Source organism: Strix aluco, chromosome Z (genome assembly GCF_031877795.1).
Source record: "Strix aluco isolate bStrAlu1 chromosome Z, bStrAlu1.hap1, whole genome shotgun sequence".
In the NCBI taxonomy this organism is placed as follows: domain Eukaryota; kingdom Metazoa; phylum Chordata; class Aves; order Strigiformes; family Strigidae; genus Strix; species Strix aluco.
The window spans coordinates 23532126-23547043 of NC_133971.1; the positions used below are offsets into that span (position 1 = coordinate 23532126).

Consider the following 14918-nt stretch of genomic DNA (forward strand, 5'->3'; position numbering starts at 1 on the left):
GTTACTCTTGGTAATTAAAAAGCTATACAGAGCCAATCACTGAAAACAGAACTGACAGTACTCCTTTCTCCACTGCCCACAAAAACTACCGTTCCCGTGACTCACCACATCAAACCCCTCAAAAAAAGCACACAATATTAATAGTTCATGTTACAATTGCACATCTTTAAGCTCTGTCAGGCCTCCTCCACAAGATTCTCCTCCTTGAAAATGTTTCAGTATGCTACAGCTTCTTCAAGGGTCTGTACTCAGCTGAGGTACGTGAAAGCAGTGGCATTTTCCTCATACCTGCAACTGATCTCTTGGCCCTCTCTCTCTGTACTCATGACGAATTCAATTGTTAACCAGTGCTTATGTTCAGTAGTGCTTACTGGATTCAGGCAATCTCCTGCAAGGGGGATGGGAACACGTTACCCCAAATGTCACTAAGGAAATCTGTAGACTACAACCCTGGAAGCTTCACAGGACAGCTATGTTTCTGCAAAGGACAGAGCTGCTTCAAATGGGCACCAGTTTAACACATGCTTTCTGATTTCTAGTTATCACTTAAGTTCTCTTGCTCTAAAACTTGCCTCCATACATAAAGCAATCAATGTACTAGTATAATTGTATTAGTAAAGCTGTGGAGATATGAGAATGTCTATATAAGGATTATTTTTCACTCTAAGTTACTTTATCCTGGTAGCATGCCACAATTCCAAAATAATTTACCTTAAGATCAACATATTGACTTTTAGCATAGAGTTGGAATTGGTTTCCACACATATAAACAGCAAGAAAAAAAACAGACAGGAATGAAACAGACAAAGTATTGAAAAAGCCTTGACTAGAAAAATATGACCTTTTAAACTGAATTGTCCTTGAAGACAACACTTTCCATCTGAAATGTCCAGACAACTTAGAAGACTTTTTTTATTTTGTCTGTTAAAAGGCTTTGAAACAATTGCTTTTTCCCCACTTTAATTCACTTTTGTATTTCACAAAACAAAATAAGAGGCAGGCACACTATATCTAAGGACTTGAGACCAGATGACAGTACAACAGCAAACAGTATACTAGCAATGTTCCTGTATACAAAAAAGAAAAAAATGAAAAAGAGACTGATACATTTGATAAATTCATGTCCATTTTGATGGACAGAAGTAAATTTCATCTTTCATCAAAGCCAAATATAGTACCTGTACACAATAAAAAGAAACACAAATGCTGACAGTGTGCATCTCTTGATGACTCTCGTTTGGACATTTTTTTTTTTAAAGGAAGCACAGAAACAGGGAAGAGCAAATGCTATGCACTTCACACACCAAGGAAGTCTTACCTCTGACTTTGACCTGACAGAGGAATAGAAATACAGGATAAAAATTGCTGTTCAACATTGCTTTTTCATCATTAGAGCTCACACTCCCGAAAGGCAACCACAAAAATCCAGAAAAGGTTTTAAGATAAGTAAAGAAATTAAAAGGTCAGACAGTTCCTGTTGTGGACAAAAATCAGACCTTGCAGTTCTGAGAAACAACATTCCTCATTCTGCCTCAAGTCGAGGTAAGACAGGAAGAATAAGATTTCCAAATGCAGAGTCTTGAGTTATGAAGTATCCTGAGGAATGTGCATGTGCATGCTGAAAAGAGAAAAATATTTGTTAAAGCATAACTCCCTGCAGCACTGATGTAATTTAAAACTTTACAGCTTCTGCAGCATTAATTATTTATTTCTCCCAGGCTGCTCCTCAACCCTGACAGTCAAATTCAAAACCAGCATTTTAGATCAGCCACATCTGAACAGGATCCATCAAGGGAATTAACTTGGCCATTCCCTGCTGCTCCTTTTTCAGCAAATCCCATGGAAGCATGGTAAATGGACTCCTGATCGCTCTCCTCTGCCTAGACCCCAGGCTTCAATTCCCACCTATAACCAACTCACAGGTCTTGGTCTGGGACAGCTGCCACATATGGCTGCCAGAAGCATGCATCAGCAGTGCCACACAACCCAGGGCTGCAGCTACCAATGACACATGACCAGACACATTCCTGTACAACACAGGGCACCAGGCTCCTGCTCACATGATGTATATATGCTTCTTTACCCGAGGAGGGCAGCTGCTGCTTATGGCTCTGGACAGCATTTGTAAAATCCTATGCAGACCTTCTCAGTTCAAAGACTGGACTCCAGTAAGCTAGATGGCCTGTACAATCCTTCCTGCCACCACAGAAAAGCCCTGGTGAATATCAAATTTAGCCTGAGCCGGCAGTGTGCCCTTGCACTGATAAAGGCTACCAGCACAGTGGGTTGCATCACCAACAGCCAGGCCAAAGGAAGCTGCCCATGAGGCTGCATTTGTGATACTATGTTTAGTTTAAAGATACAAACTCAAGAGAGTGCAACATGGACCCAAAGAGACAGCTGGGGGCTGGGCTGGAGCTCTCAACGTTCAAGGGGATGGTGAGAGGACCGAGCTTCTTGTAAGAAGAGAAAGGTGAGGTGAGATCTTATGCTTTTTTCAGATACCCAATGACAGGATATAGAGGAGAGAGCCAGACTCAGAGCCAAGAAAGGCTGTGAGAAGTCCATCCCTGCAGAACTTCAAAACTTCATTGGACCATGTCCTGAACAACACGATATAACACTGCTGTTAGTCATACTTTGAGCACTGGACTAGAAAACTCCAGAGGATCCTTCTAGCCTACAATGTTCTGTGATCAACACAGGACACCACCCAGAGCTCATTTCTGCTTCCACTCACTTTAGGAGAAGCAATCTGGGACCTTTACTGATTAAGAGAAACACAACAAGGCACAGGATACATGAACAAGGTTGCTAGTTTGCATCTCAACATTTTTCCCATTCCTGTGCCCTCTGCCAAACTATGCTGTCTGGAGTGCCAGAAAGGCAGGTGGCCATGTATTGGCTCTCCTGCTCAATTTCCAATTTCAACACCAAAATCAGCCTCACCTGACATAAGCAAAATAGCAGCAAATAGAAGCCTGTAAATGTACAAGTAAGTTTTCCAAATCTTTCACCCCTGTTACTAGTGACTGCAGGGTACTGGCATCTACTCAGATTCAACCAAGAAAAGTCATGTGGCTAGTTCTCCCTACACTTCATGAGACATTCAGAAGTATGATAAAACTGACTTGACTGAGATGTACAGAACAGCTATGATACTGTAGGCTACATTCTTACAACCATATTCAGGGATAATGAACTGATAGATTTAAGTTTTCATCATAACAGAAGAAATTTCATTTGCAAGAAATACAGAAAGGTATGAAACCTAACCTCTAAAAGGGGCTTTTCCTTCTCTCTAGATGCAGGCCTGCTCTCTGAAGGGATGCACATCTAAAACAGAGCCAAGTGAAGCTCTACCTGACTATATCAGCTTACCTGCAGTGCAGCCTTCTGCTGTGCTGCGATGTGCTGTTGCTCAGCATGATCACGGAAATCCTTGTTCAGTGGTGATCTTGCAAGTGCAATGCTGCAAAAAAGAACAAGATGGTAAGATACATACTGCAGAAAAATATGTGTCCTTGCCGTTCTACTCATAGATTCCATGACTTCCACAGCTCACAATTTATTTGACTCACAGCTTGATAATTGTTAACTATTGGTTGGAATTACTATTTTTTAACATGAGAGAACAGGAAAATGGAGTGATCTTATCTGTACCATTTGACCTAGCATAAACACTTGATGCCAAACTAAACCCAGAAGACTCTCAGTTCTGAAGCCTGTTGTGGATTTCACTCATGGGTGGAGTCCCACTGAAGTCAGTGGAACCACTGGGGTGCAACGTTAGACAATGTCAGCAATTTTTAAAACAGCAGCTTTGCGTTTTCACCTTTACTCGGTCACTCAGTGACTGTTCTAAACAACTGTGATAAACAGAAGCACTAACAAAAGCTCTGCAGTCTTCCGAATAAGACTAGTTCTTCAGCAGGTGGTCAGCAGATCACTGCTTATGGTAAAGGAGCTTCATACTTATGTAACTGAAATAATGATCCTCTGATGATAGCTTAGGGTACCTAAAATTGATGTTGCTTATCTATCTCAGTGCAGCATACATTAGGTTTCAAATTAAAATTTCTCAATAGGTTTTCTTGGCTTTTGTATCTTAAGATTTGTCCACCTTGTTAACCAAAAAAGGAAGAGATAAAAAGCAGACTTTTTTTTCCCCCCCCAACTGTAATATTAAAGTAACATGATCAGCCATCCTCCAGATAGAAATCAGCGAGGACTGCCATTAGAGCTGTATCACAAGACAATTCACAATTACCTCTGACACTGGGTCTGGAGACTGGTGCTGAAAGCCCAGCTCTCCTGAGTCAGAGACAAAAGTATGAAGGACAACAAGAGATCCAAGCAAACTCATCAACTGACCTTTCCCAGCGGCTTCAATGTCAACAGCTGATTTAGTAAATCAGTTTTTCAAAAGCAGCCACGCTCGTGAAAAGACCTTTAGCCAAATCTACTCCTAAATGCATAATGAAAGCTAAGTAACAATCCTCTGAGCAGATTTTATGACAAATATTAAGATAAGCTTCACTACTGGAGAAAAGTACCACTCAGTTTATTTAAAACATAACATTTTCAGTTATTTTGAAGGTATTTATTTTACATTTAATTTTGTACTCTATAACTTTTCAATATGATTTCTGTAGATATCTTACAGCTTCATCATAAGCTGACATTTTTCAAGGGAGTTCTTCTGTTCTTGTATAGAGGATTCCCATATGCCAAGGCCAGAAATCAATTAACTTGTTCACCCTTACGTTGGCCATGCCACTATTGTGCTTTAGGTACATCAAACTCTTTCCTGTTGTTTGTAGAATTTCTATGGTCTCATTTCTGACAACTCTGTGGCCCAAAACCTTTGGCACAACATCCCTGCCGCAGAACTGTCCGCTTCTCAAAAATTACACATCAGCCCACCATCACAAAGCAGGCTTTGACTGCTGCTTTGTAGGTTCCTCCCCATCCCCACCTTCAAAATTAGTAAATTCTAATTCTGCTCACTAGCAGTGTTATTTTTCCTTAAAGAAAAAAGCAAAAAAGCACACCCTGAAACTCTGCCAGACTTGCAGTTAAGTATGGAAACACTGTTGCCAGGAGTCAGGGGTTGTACATAACAGTATATTTCTATTTTTTTCTCTAATCAGTAATTTTGCTTGAATAATAACTGTATACAGAGTCACTCAGAGATCTAACTCAGATGATTTCAAATATCCTGCATGTTTTTTGACAGTGTGAAGAGACTAAAGGTGACCTAGCACCTCCTTGAAAAAAGGCACAGGCAGCACTCAGACTGTATTCAGAGCATTTTACTCTCTATCTACATGATACTGCATGTAACATGCTGTGTCTAGAATATGGCACTGCAGTCACTTCATGCTAACCCAAAAGTTCAACTCAGTTTCTCCATGTAAACCAGCATGTGATTTTCTAGTTACTGATTTATGACAACAATCTCATCTTTTTGTCTTAAATGGGAAAAATCCCAGCGACAGCTCTTAAACTCATACCTTATCGTGTAGAATCATCCTTACAACACAGCATCTTTTACAAGAAGATCTGCGGTAACATAAACTGGCTTTGTCGTGCACACAGGGAATTTCAAGGATAACTCGTTCCCTGCCCTAACTGTTCTTCTCTAAACACACAGTAACCTCAACCTAATGCTATTTCCATGCCTTACAGCGTTTTAGCTTAATAATTAGCTTTCTCAGTGCCAGCTCCCTCACTCTTCTTTAACGTAGACTTTAGAACAGTTGAGTAAGCATATCTGCTTCTCCTCTTCTCAGATGGAAATTATGTACGCCAAAATTCAGGGCCTATAAACAATTTAAAATACTTATATGTTCCTAAAGTGCAAGGTCTCTCTGACTGGTTATGGATGATGGTCAGAAAACACTTCTGATAAGTGTTTATGTAAGTTTACAGCTCACTTGCTGGGGTTTTTTTCCCTTTGATGTAATCAGTGATGTCCAAACAGGTCTAAGAACATAAAATACCTGGCTCCAGGGTGATTTGTGGAAGACTGGTTTTGCATAAGTAACTTTCTCTTCTCCTTGTCTAGTTCTGCCAGGATTGCAACCCTATTTTTATTCTGGAAACCTGGTGGGAATGACAGAAAAATATTAGAGAGATTTACTTGATTTCTGTGGCCCAACTCTAACCTTGTGGAATTAAAAGACTCTGTACAATATGACATTATGATGAATACACTAATCTACAAAGCTTTGCAACCATCTGAAAGGCTATTAATAAATAGGTTTCATCTTTCCTTTTCTCATTTGACGACATGAAATAGCTTCCTTAAGCTATCATACATATTAATACATTTTAAAATACAGGTTTCTAACTCAAGTTAGATCCTACCCCTTCCCAAGTCAGCTCTGGAGCTACAAACAAGGTACATGATCAAGTACTTGCTTTTCAAAAAAAAGTAAACTTACCAGGTTCTAGATTTAAAATGAACAAAATGAATATACAGCTCAATGATAATAATGGAGTAGTATACTCATAGGGCCTAGTTTCTCATGCCAGTGAATTCACACTATAGTGCAAGTTTTGCATATGTAACAGGTAGGAATGAGACGACCACTAAGCCTGCATATGTGCTTATATGAAAATTTACCGCCTTTTATTCAATTTATGCAGAAAGCATTTGTTCTAATATACTAATGTCCTTACATATACACACTACCCTTATTCCAAGTATGACCACAACGATGGAATATAAACTGTCTGGACAGAATACAAGAACATGGCCTTGATCTTCTCTGTACAACATTCTCCCAAAGGGACCTTGTATACTAGAGAAGGTGTCAGGAAGTAGAGTGACTCAGGGAATTCAGAAAATGCCTGAAATAGCTGTCATTTGTGTATTTCCAAAATTGCCTTCTAAACGAAAATGTGGCAAAACTGCTGTACCTACACGGGACTCATATGGCAAAGGATCTCATTACAGCCACCAAATAAACCAGATACACAAGTCCGTGCTGTTGCCCTGTATGCCTGTACAGCACAACTGAAGACAACGGCTACAGAGCTGACTCCTACAGGCCTCTGTGTCACTAAGGACACACCTCATGTCAAGAATATACACTTTTTAAATCTCTAATTTGCTGCAATTCTATAAATATCAAGCCACTACACTGTCATTAAAAAAAAAAAAAAGACGTAAAACTCAACTTACCTTCTTTATTTCCTCCATACAAAAAGTCAAAGTAATTCCAGTTGGAAACCATTGCCTGTTGTGCCCCTGGCCCTATTCAGAGTGCTGTTTTAGTAGCACTACTAAAAAATGGTTGCCTACTAACTGTTAGGAAGGCCAGACACAGTAACTCTTCAGGGGAGTATTAGCGTGTCAAGGTAAAATGATTTCAAATTTATTTTCAGTAGCTGCACTCGAAGTTCATTCCCTTTGAGAGATCTGCTGCTGCTGCTCAATTACATAATCCAATTCCTTTCATCAGCATGGTTCACCGAAGGAGACAATTATCAGGTAGAAACCTTCAATTCTAAATAATAATTTGCATTCATATTGCCTTGCTATCAAACCCTCACCTTCTTCTTTTACTATGCTGAACATACACACGCCTGAGCCTCAGTGTCTCAGAATTCTCGAAAAGAGATTACATTTTACTGTGGTTTTATGCAAAATCACCCATAATCATCTTTACATTTGTTAAGTTTTTTTTAATTAAATTTAAATAATTGCTATTTTCCTGTCTGTTAATCTCTCCTTCCCATATGGCATTAGTTCCACTTAAACTGTGTTTTGCTAAGTGTATTGATTCAAATCTTCAGTGTTTCTCTGCTCTTTAGGTATTGTACACTATCTTTTTTTGAACACCTGCACTTGCAATGAGTTTGAAACATTAAAATACAGGTGGATGTGTGCTCTAAGAGATACAAAGGCTGAGAGATTTCACTAATAAGCTAAGATTCAACATTTCTGAGTTGCTAGCCCAGACTTTACTTTCTTGTAAATTCTGGAGACAGTGCTGTAATAGGATGACTGAAGTACCTCTAAGAGGGTCTGAGCTAAAGTGATCATGTCTGTACGGTCATTCTATACAGTTTTCAGCCAAAAAGCTTAATGCTTGACATATTACTCAGCAGCCTTCTGCTAGTGCTTGTTTAACCCAAACTGCATAAATCTAAATGCATGCTTGGAATTCAGATGATACATCGATTGAGGCAAGAAAAGAGAGACTGCTTTTTAATATAAGTTGCCATCAGCTAAAAAATAAAGACTAAATATGCTTACATTTATCACGAAGCAGATGGTATCATTCAGAAAGGCTTGAGACATGTAAGAATAAACTTTTAAATGCTGTTTTTAAACTGTGATCAGAAACTGTGCAAGATTATCACTGTCTTCTATTTTAGTATGAGTCTTGCTATAGTATCTTATGGCAGAAACTTTGGAGGGATTCAAAAGCCCAAGTATTTTTTCTTCCTTTTCTTATTCCTCTACTAGGAAAGGTGTTTTTTTTTTTTAAAAAAAAAAAAAGTATCTTGCTCCAGAATTCAGACTATCCATCAACAACCTGCTGTACTGAAAAAGTAATTTAAACGAATTTGTTAATGGTAATAGAAAAAAGCCTACTTGAGAAAATGGAGGAGGATATCCAACACATACACATTAGTGCTCCTCAGCTGAGCAATGTGAAGTTCCTACGGGTATTTTAAAATTTTTTAAAATGCAAGCTAAAACCTGTTCATTTAAAAGTTAACAATGAAGGGGATGGGACATGAGAAATACATTTTAGAAAGAAAACTTGGCATCGTTACAAAATAATTCATCATATCTGGCAATACATAAGCGAGACTTCCATTTAGATCCTTTCCTGCCCAGGACACTGAAGTGTTTCCATAAAGACTAACTTGAAACAGATACAGAAGTTTCCTACTACAGTTATAAAGGAAGTAATTTTTCCATCTGTAGATTTGGTATGTCTGTTCTGCTTTCTAGTACAAAAAATGCATACAAAAAAAAGCCATCCTTAGTATAGACCAGATTCTCATCTGTGAAAGGAAGTGTAGATTTTCAAACACAGGAAGTTCTTAATAGAGTTTAAAGTTTAGACTTCCATTAACTGGGCTGAGTTGCACTCTTGAGTTTGAACAGTTCATGAATATTGCATCTTTAATATTCTTCTCTGCTTTGCAGACACAAGAGTCCTAACACAAAATGACCCATTTGAGGCAGCTAAACAGATTAATGGCAGTGTCAGATGTCAAACTGAGCACTTGGATCCTCAGATTACTCTCTAAGGTAGCAGATTCAGAGCATTTAAAATTTAAAACTGTTCTTTCTGACACCTCTATTTCTGACATCAACCATTATATTATGTGCTCTGTGCAGGAGCTAAAAGTTTACTTGCACTGATAATTTCAATGTGAAAGGCAGAAAATTAGAGAAAGTTCAAGACTTTGAGTGATACTGGTAGCTTTAAAGAGCTCACAGCAAGCCTCACTCTTTAACCTAAGCCAAACATCTAATCCTACCACCCTACCTCACTGATACCTATGTCAGTTACTTCTACTAGCTAACTGTGTATGGCAAGAACCAGTACTACCTTTATCTACTTTAAAGTTCTTGCTTTTCATCTCATATTTTTCCCCAAATCTGCTGGTTGCTTCAAATTCAATTATGTGTAAATTTTTTTCTAATATGCATTATTTATCATCTGTCCACAGATGTGCAACAGCACAAGAGCCCTCTGCCACTTTGTGTTCAAGATACACTTATACTTGGAAAAATGGTTTCAAAGCTAGATGTCTACTCTAAGCTCTGTAAAACAAAAAGCACTGTCACTGCACACTGTTCTGCCTGCTCAATTCAGAAAGCATTTCACAGCAATTTCTTTACTGAAGTGCATAAATGGTAGCCTTCATGAAGTGAGGCAGCAACCTCTTAAAAAGCATATTAAACGCACAATGCTTGGGAAAAAGGATGGAGTAACTATTTTGATTTCCTTTTTGGCTTGTGACTACCAGCATCACAAAACATCATCTAACAGTCTGCTGCATATCAATACTTTCAGTAACATTTGGATATGCTTTCAAATATGTTGTGTGACAATGAAACAAAAGGCATATTAGTAATTCAGTAAATTAACTCGAATTACTGAAAAATATATAAATATTTTGTCTGCCCTCCAGAAAACAACTACATGCATAGATGAATGTAAGTCATTTATTGCTTTATAGTCACAAAGTTCTTCAGGGAAGAGATACACTACAGCCCTCAAGTACTATGCTTGCACACCGATCAGACTCAGATGCAGAGCAGCAAAGTTTGTAGATGATGACATAATTCAATGCAGAACAGCAAAATCTTCCTTTTTAAACACAGACTTGGTCAACAGAATACTAAATCTAACTGCTCAGACTGAGTTATGTGAACATGCTCACCTTTAGGCCAAAAGGATAAACAACCGCCAGGACAGGAGACCCTGTTGAATTGCTATAGCCTGAAGCTTAGAATTCTGTACTATTTCAAGAGCTTGGTTCTTCCAGCATACCAGAACTCTTCTTTTCTGAAAAGTTCAGCCCTGTCTGAAGCACGACCTGTATTTCTTCCACCTTTGGGAACCTAAAGCAGAGTTCCTTCCTGAGCAGTCACATTTCTCTCATCTCCAAGAGCTTCCTCCAAGCTTCCTCCATGGAGCCTTCAATTTAGTAACACGCAGCGTATGCTCCGGCCTTGCTGTGCACAACCAAAAGCACTGGAAGAGCAGCCTTTTTAATGCCTGCTGCGTAAGTACTCTGAAGTATTGCTGCAGAAGCAATCTATTACCAAGCACCTGAAAGTAATTTCTGTAATTTGGAAGCTGATTTCCAGCCCCCCCCCCCAAATGTACCACTCTGCTCTATGAGCGCATCTTGTGGACAATACACAGCATGCTAAAAGCTTTTCCATCTCTTTTAAATGCTGTAATCACTCTCATGCAATCAGTTCCATGTGGTACTAATGGCCTGATGTAAGGCTTTCACTCAATCCTATTTGGTTTTGCTGCACTCATATGCAGCTCCTCATCTTCAAAATTCTAACCAGAGTGCTTTCCTAAGAGGCCAATGAATTAAAGGGAGTCCAGCCCACAGAATCTTAACCTTTGTAGTCCAATTGTGCAATTAACAGAAAACTCAATTAACTCCTAGGAAAATACCTAGTACTGATTAAAGGGAAAGAAACAGCTAGGTACAAAAAATGACAAACACAGCCTACCTTGTGTAGAAGGCTAATGTCTCATTCATCCTTACAGTTCTACGTGCTACCATTCATAACCCTTCCAGTGGGTGTTTCAGTAGATCCCTATTTCTTTTGTCCAAGAAAAGGGAAATGACAGAATGAATTGCTTGAACAGTACCAATACGTGTGCCATGCAGCAAGCTGGAAATGCAGTATTTGTCTCAATCATTGTCGCTACTAGACTGCGTCTGGCCAAGAGAAAGATACAGAGGCCTTGAACTGTTGCTCACATTTACCTGTTCTTTTCTCATTTTCCTAGGTGTATTATTTATAGGCTCATTTGGGTGATTAAACTTGATGGTGTTTTTTGCCTGCTTAGTGCAAATAATTTTCATAGGATAAACAAATAGTTTCTTTTGTGAGTCTCTAAAGAGTATCTCAAAGTATAAAAGCAGATTCCAAGGCCCCATTAAATTATAAGCCTCTGGAATTTGGAGGGAAGCAAAGGCATTCTGGCACTAAAATCCCATTCTACTTCTCAGTAAAATCACATATTTAAGAAACAGCAGCTTTTAACTCTCTATGACAACATTCTGTTCCTTGCAATCATGCTGACTTGGTATTCACAGAATAAAAGAATATTTATCATTACGTACCAAAAACTTCTCAAGAGTTAAAATTTGCAAACAGACAACCATCTGCATTCTGAAGTACTCCTCTCTCAAAACCTCAGAAAAGCTCAATGAGCATGTCTTTTTGATCAACACATTTCTTCTGTATTTGTTTTGACAGCAGAGGGCCATTGCGGGGGAAGGGGAGGGAACCACACAGGTGATACAGTACCCCTCCAAAGTATCAGCACTTCAGAATGAATTACACCCAGCTTTGGGGGACTGCTTCCCCAGATAAGGACACTCACACACAAATGTGCATGAACAAGTCTTTGTTTGCTAGGAAACTGAATTCATTTCTCATAACCAGGAGGTGAAGAGCCACACCTGAGAAACTTCTTTCTCCTCAGCATTTCCGTAGTGGAGACAAGCCTCACAGTTCCACTAAGACTTCCAGAAATCACCTCTAGAGGGCGATTTAAGACTCTCCTTCAATTTACCGTGTGACCTCCGCCCCAGACCCTCAGCTCCCTCTAATGCACCTGCCTCAGCTAGATAGATGGACCACTTCCACATCTTGAATGATTTTACAGATGCAATTCAAATGCGTCATCATGCAAAGAAACACTTCAGCGGCGTTAGCATTACAATTTTATTTGGTTTTTCCTCCTATGCTTGCCCACTTGCTATCTATATTTGACAGCTACTGCTGTGCAGGTCTTTCTGCTCCCAACATGTAATATATTAAGACTTCTGGCTGCTTCCTGATACAGAGTGCAAGAGTTGCAAGTCATGTTCAATGTTAAGCACTGTCTGACATATGCTTCAGGAAATAACCACAGCACCACAGGCACAATAGGTACTTCATAACCTGAGCATGAAGGAAAGCACAGTAATTCAGAGCTCCCCAGCCATCAATGGTCTTTTTCAACCATTTAACGTTTGTGTCTTCTCCCAGGCTTGCTCACATTCAGCTGCTTTCAGCCCCACCTTCCTGCCTCTTCTTCCCCTTTTTGCTCTTTCTATAAAATAAACTTACAGTTTTGGTGATATTTTGCACATAGTCTTTCCCCTTGAATACTTAGATTAAAACCTACCTTGTCCTGAAGGATTTGCTGCCATCCTTCAATTTTCAGCCCTTGTTTTATTCAGCTGCAGCTCAAATCTTTTACCCCCACAAATACCTGCAAAACAAGCACAATATAAGATAAACATATTCTTTTAAAAGAAAAGCTTGGATTTCATTCTGTTATAGATTTCATAAATGTGGCAACTCTTACAAATCATAAGCCAAATACAGCATGCGTACTGCTCAAAACATGTAAACTATTTGTATTGTTCTGTTTGAAATTTTTAGCTTGAAATATTAAGAGTTATGATCAATTCTTTTTCAGATTCTAGTAACTTAAAATAACCTTCAGAGTCATTCTGGAGTCATACACTTTTTCCTAACAGGACTTCCTCCTGACAAAGTATGTCAGGCTACACTTAAAAATCACGTTGAAACATTATAATCCTTAAATGCTAAAGCCCTGAAAGACCTCAGCTTAGACTCTAACTCGAGAAAATCAATTATTTGAGGAAAGACAATTTAAATCCCAGCTACAAAGTTTGCCAAAGGCTGCCATCCTCACAGCTGCAGCAACACAAAAAGAGATGCCCGCTCCTCGACCATACATCACCTCGGACCACCATCAACTTCTGCTTCCATTAAGGTGCCAGGCTGTGAAGTGCAGTGTCGAAGGGCTCCGGCTCAGCCGGGTGGCGGGGAGGGATGGGAGCACTGACTCCTGCGGGAAATGCGATCAGATGTCTCGGTCAGATTTCAACAGGAGACCAGGAAAGAGTTACACCCCGGAACTGCGGGTCCCCGAGCAGCAACGCTAGAGCAACAGAAAAGTAATTAACAACAGTATTAATTAAAAGCAGCGACACCGGTCGGGACGCGTTTCTCCAAGAGGAATGGTCCGACCTGCACGGCGGCAGCGGGCCGGGGGCCGGTCCCAGGGAGGCCGCACAGCGCTGTCCCCGCTGCGGCTCCCCACAGCCCGCGGGGCTGTCAGACCGCCTCCGCCCGGCCGCTGACGGGCTGGTGCCAGCCGGAGAGCCCCGCGGCGGGGCGGCGCAGCCCCGGGGCCGTCCCCTGGGCCGGGGGAGGGAGGGGCCCCCCCGGCGGGAGGGCGGGGACCCCCGGGCCGAGAGGCGGGGCCGGGGAGGCCCCGCCCGCAGCGCCCGCAGGAGCGGGCTCTCCCACCGCCGCCTGCCCCCGCACGCGGGGAGGGACTCTCCCACCCACCTACCCCCACCCCCCCGCCCCGCGCGTGTGGGCTCTCCCGCTCACTGTCTCCCCCCACCCCCGCCTACACGGGACGGACCCTCCCGCCGCCCCGGGTCGCCGGGGACGCGCTGCCCGCCCGCTCGGGCACCTGCCCGCCCGTTACCCACCTGCCCGAGGGCTCCGGCTCCGGCTCCGGCCCCTTCTCCCCCGCCCGCCCCTAGCCGCAGCCCCACGACCTCACCGCCATCCCTCCCCACCCCCTTCCCAGCCTGGCTCTCCCCGCCCAGCCCCGCCGCAGCCAATGGGCTAGCGGCACATGCTCGTGACGCACGCACGGCGCGACACCGCCCCCACAGCCGCGCCGTCTCGCTCCTTCCCGGGCGGCGGCGAAGCGCGTCACGTCGCGCAGCGTGACGGACAGGTTGGAGCAGCCATTCCGCTTCAAGGAGGGGTGAGGAGAACCCGTCCCCGCCTCGCTCTGGGGCCGCCCCTGGTCTCTAGGCAACGGGCAGGGCCCTGCATGGGGTAACTTCTCTGAAGGATAAGCCTGTCTTAAACAGCAACCTGTGACTTTTATTTTACATCCTTGCGGTTAAAATACTTCAGTTTGACTCAAACCAAGCCGAGCAGTGATGTGAACTGTGGCCCTTAACAGCAGTACCTCTGATCATACATGAGTAAAATCAATTCCTAAGAACTGCAATAAATAAATAACAGAATGCAAACAGATGGGGGCCAACACTGACCTCTGGCTAGCCAAGAAATCAGTCACACTGCCCGCTTAAGTTTTACACGCAGGGTTTTTTTAAGGCAGTAAACAATTTTCATG

At 41.6% G+C, this 14918-nt stretch overlaps 1 protein-coding gene across 2 annotated transcripts; it reads right to left on the bottom strand.

The window, feature by feature from the left end:
* Positions 1–888: 888 nt before the first annotated feature.
* INIP (INTS3 and NABP interacting protein) lies at positions 889–14343 on the bottom strand. 2 transcript variants are annotated; one of them, XM_074812691.1, is made up of 6 exons: positions 14257–14343; positions 13494–13694; positions 12909–12995; positions 6006–6108; positions 3382–3472; positions 889–1618 (listed from the first exon to the last, which is right to left on the bottom strand). In XM_074812691.1, exons 3-6 carry the CDS (start codon positions 12931–12933, stop codon positions 1523–1525), a joined length of 315 nt encoding a protein of 104 aa, XP_074668792.1. In that variant the 5' UTR covers positions 12934–12995; positions 13494–13694; positions 14257–14343; the 3' UTR covers positions 889–1522. The 2 variants fall into 2 exon arrangements, with proteins under 2 accessions (XP_074668792.1, XP_074668793.1); XM_074812692.1 differs by having other exon boundaries at positions 13494–13601; positions 14257–14311.
* Positions 14344–14918: the final 575 nt, after the last annotated feature.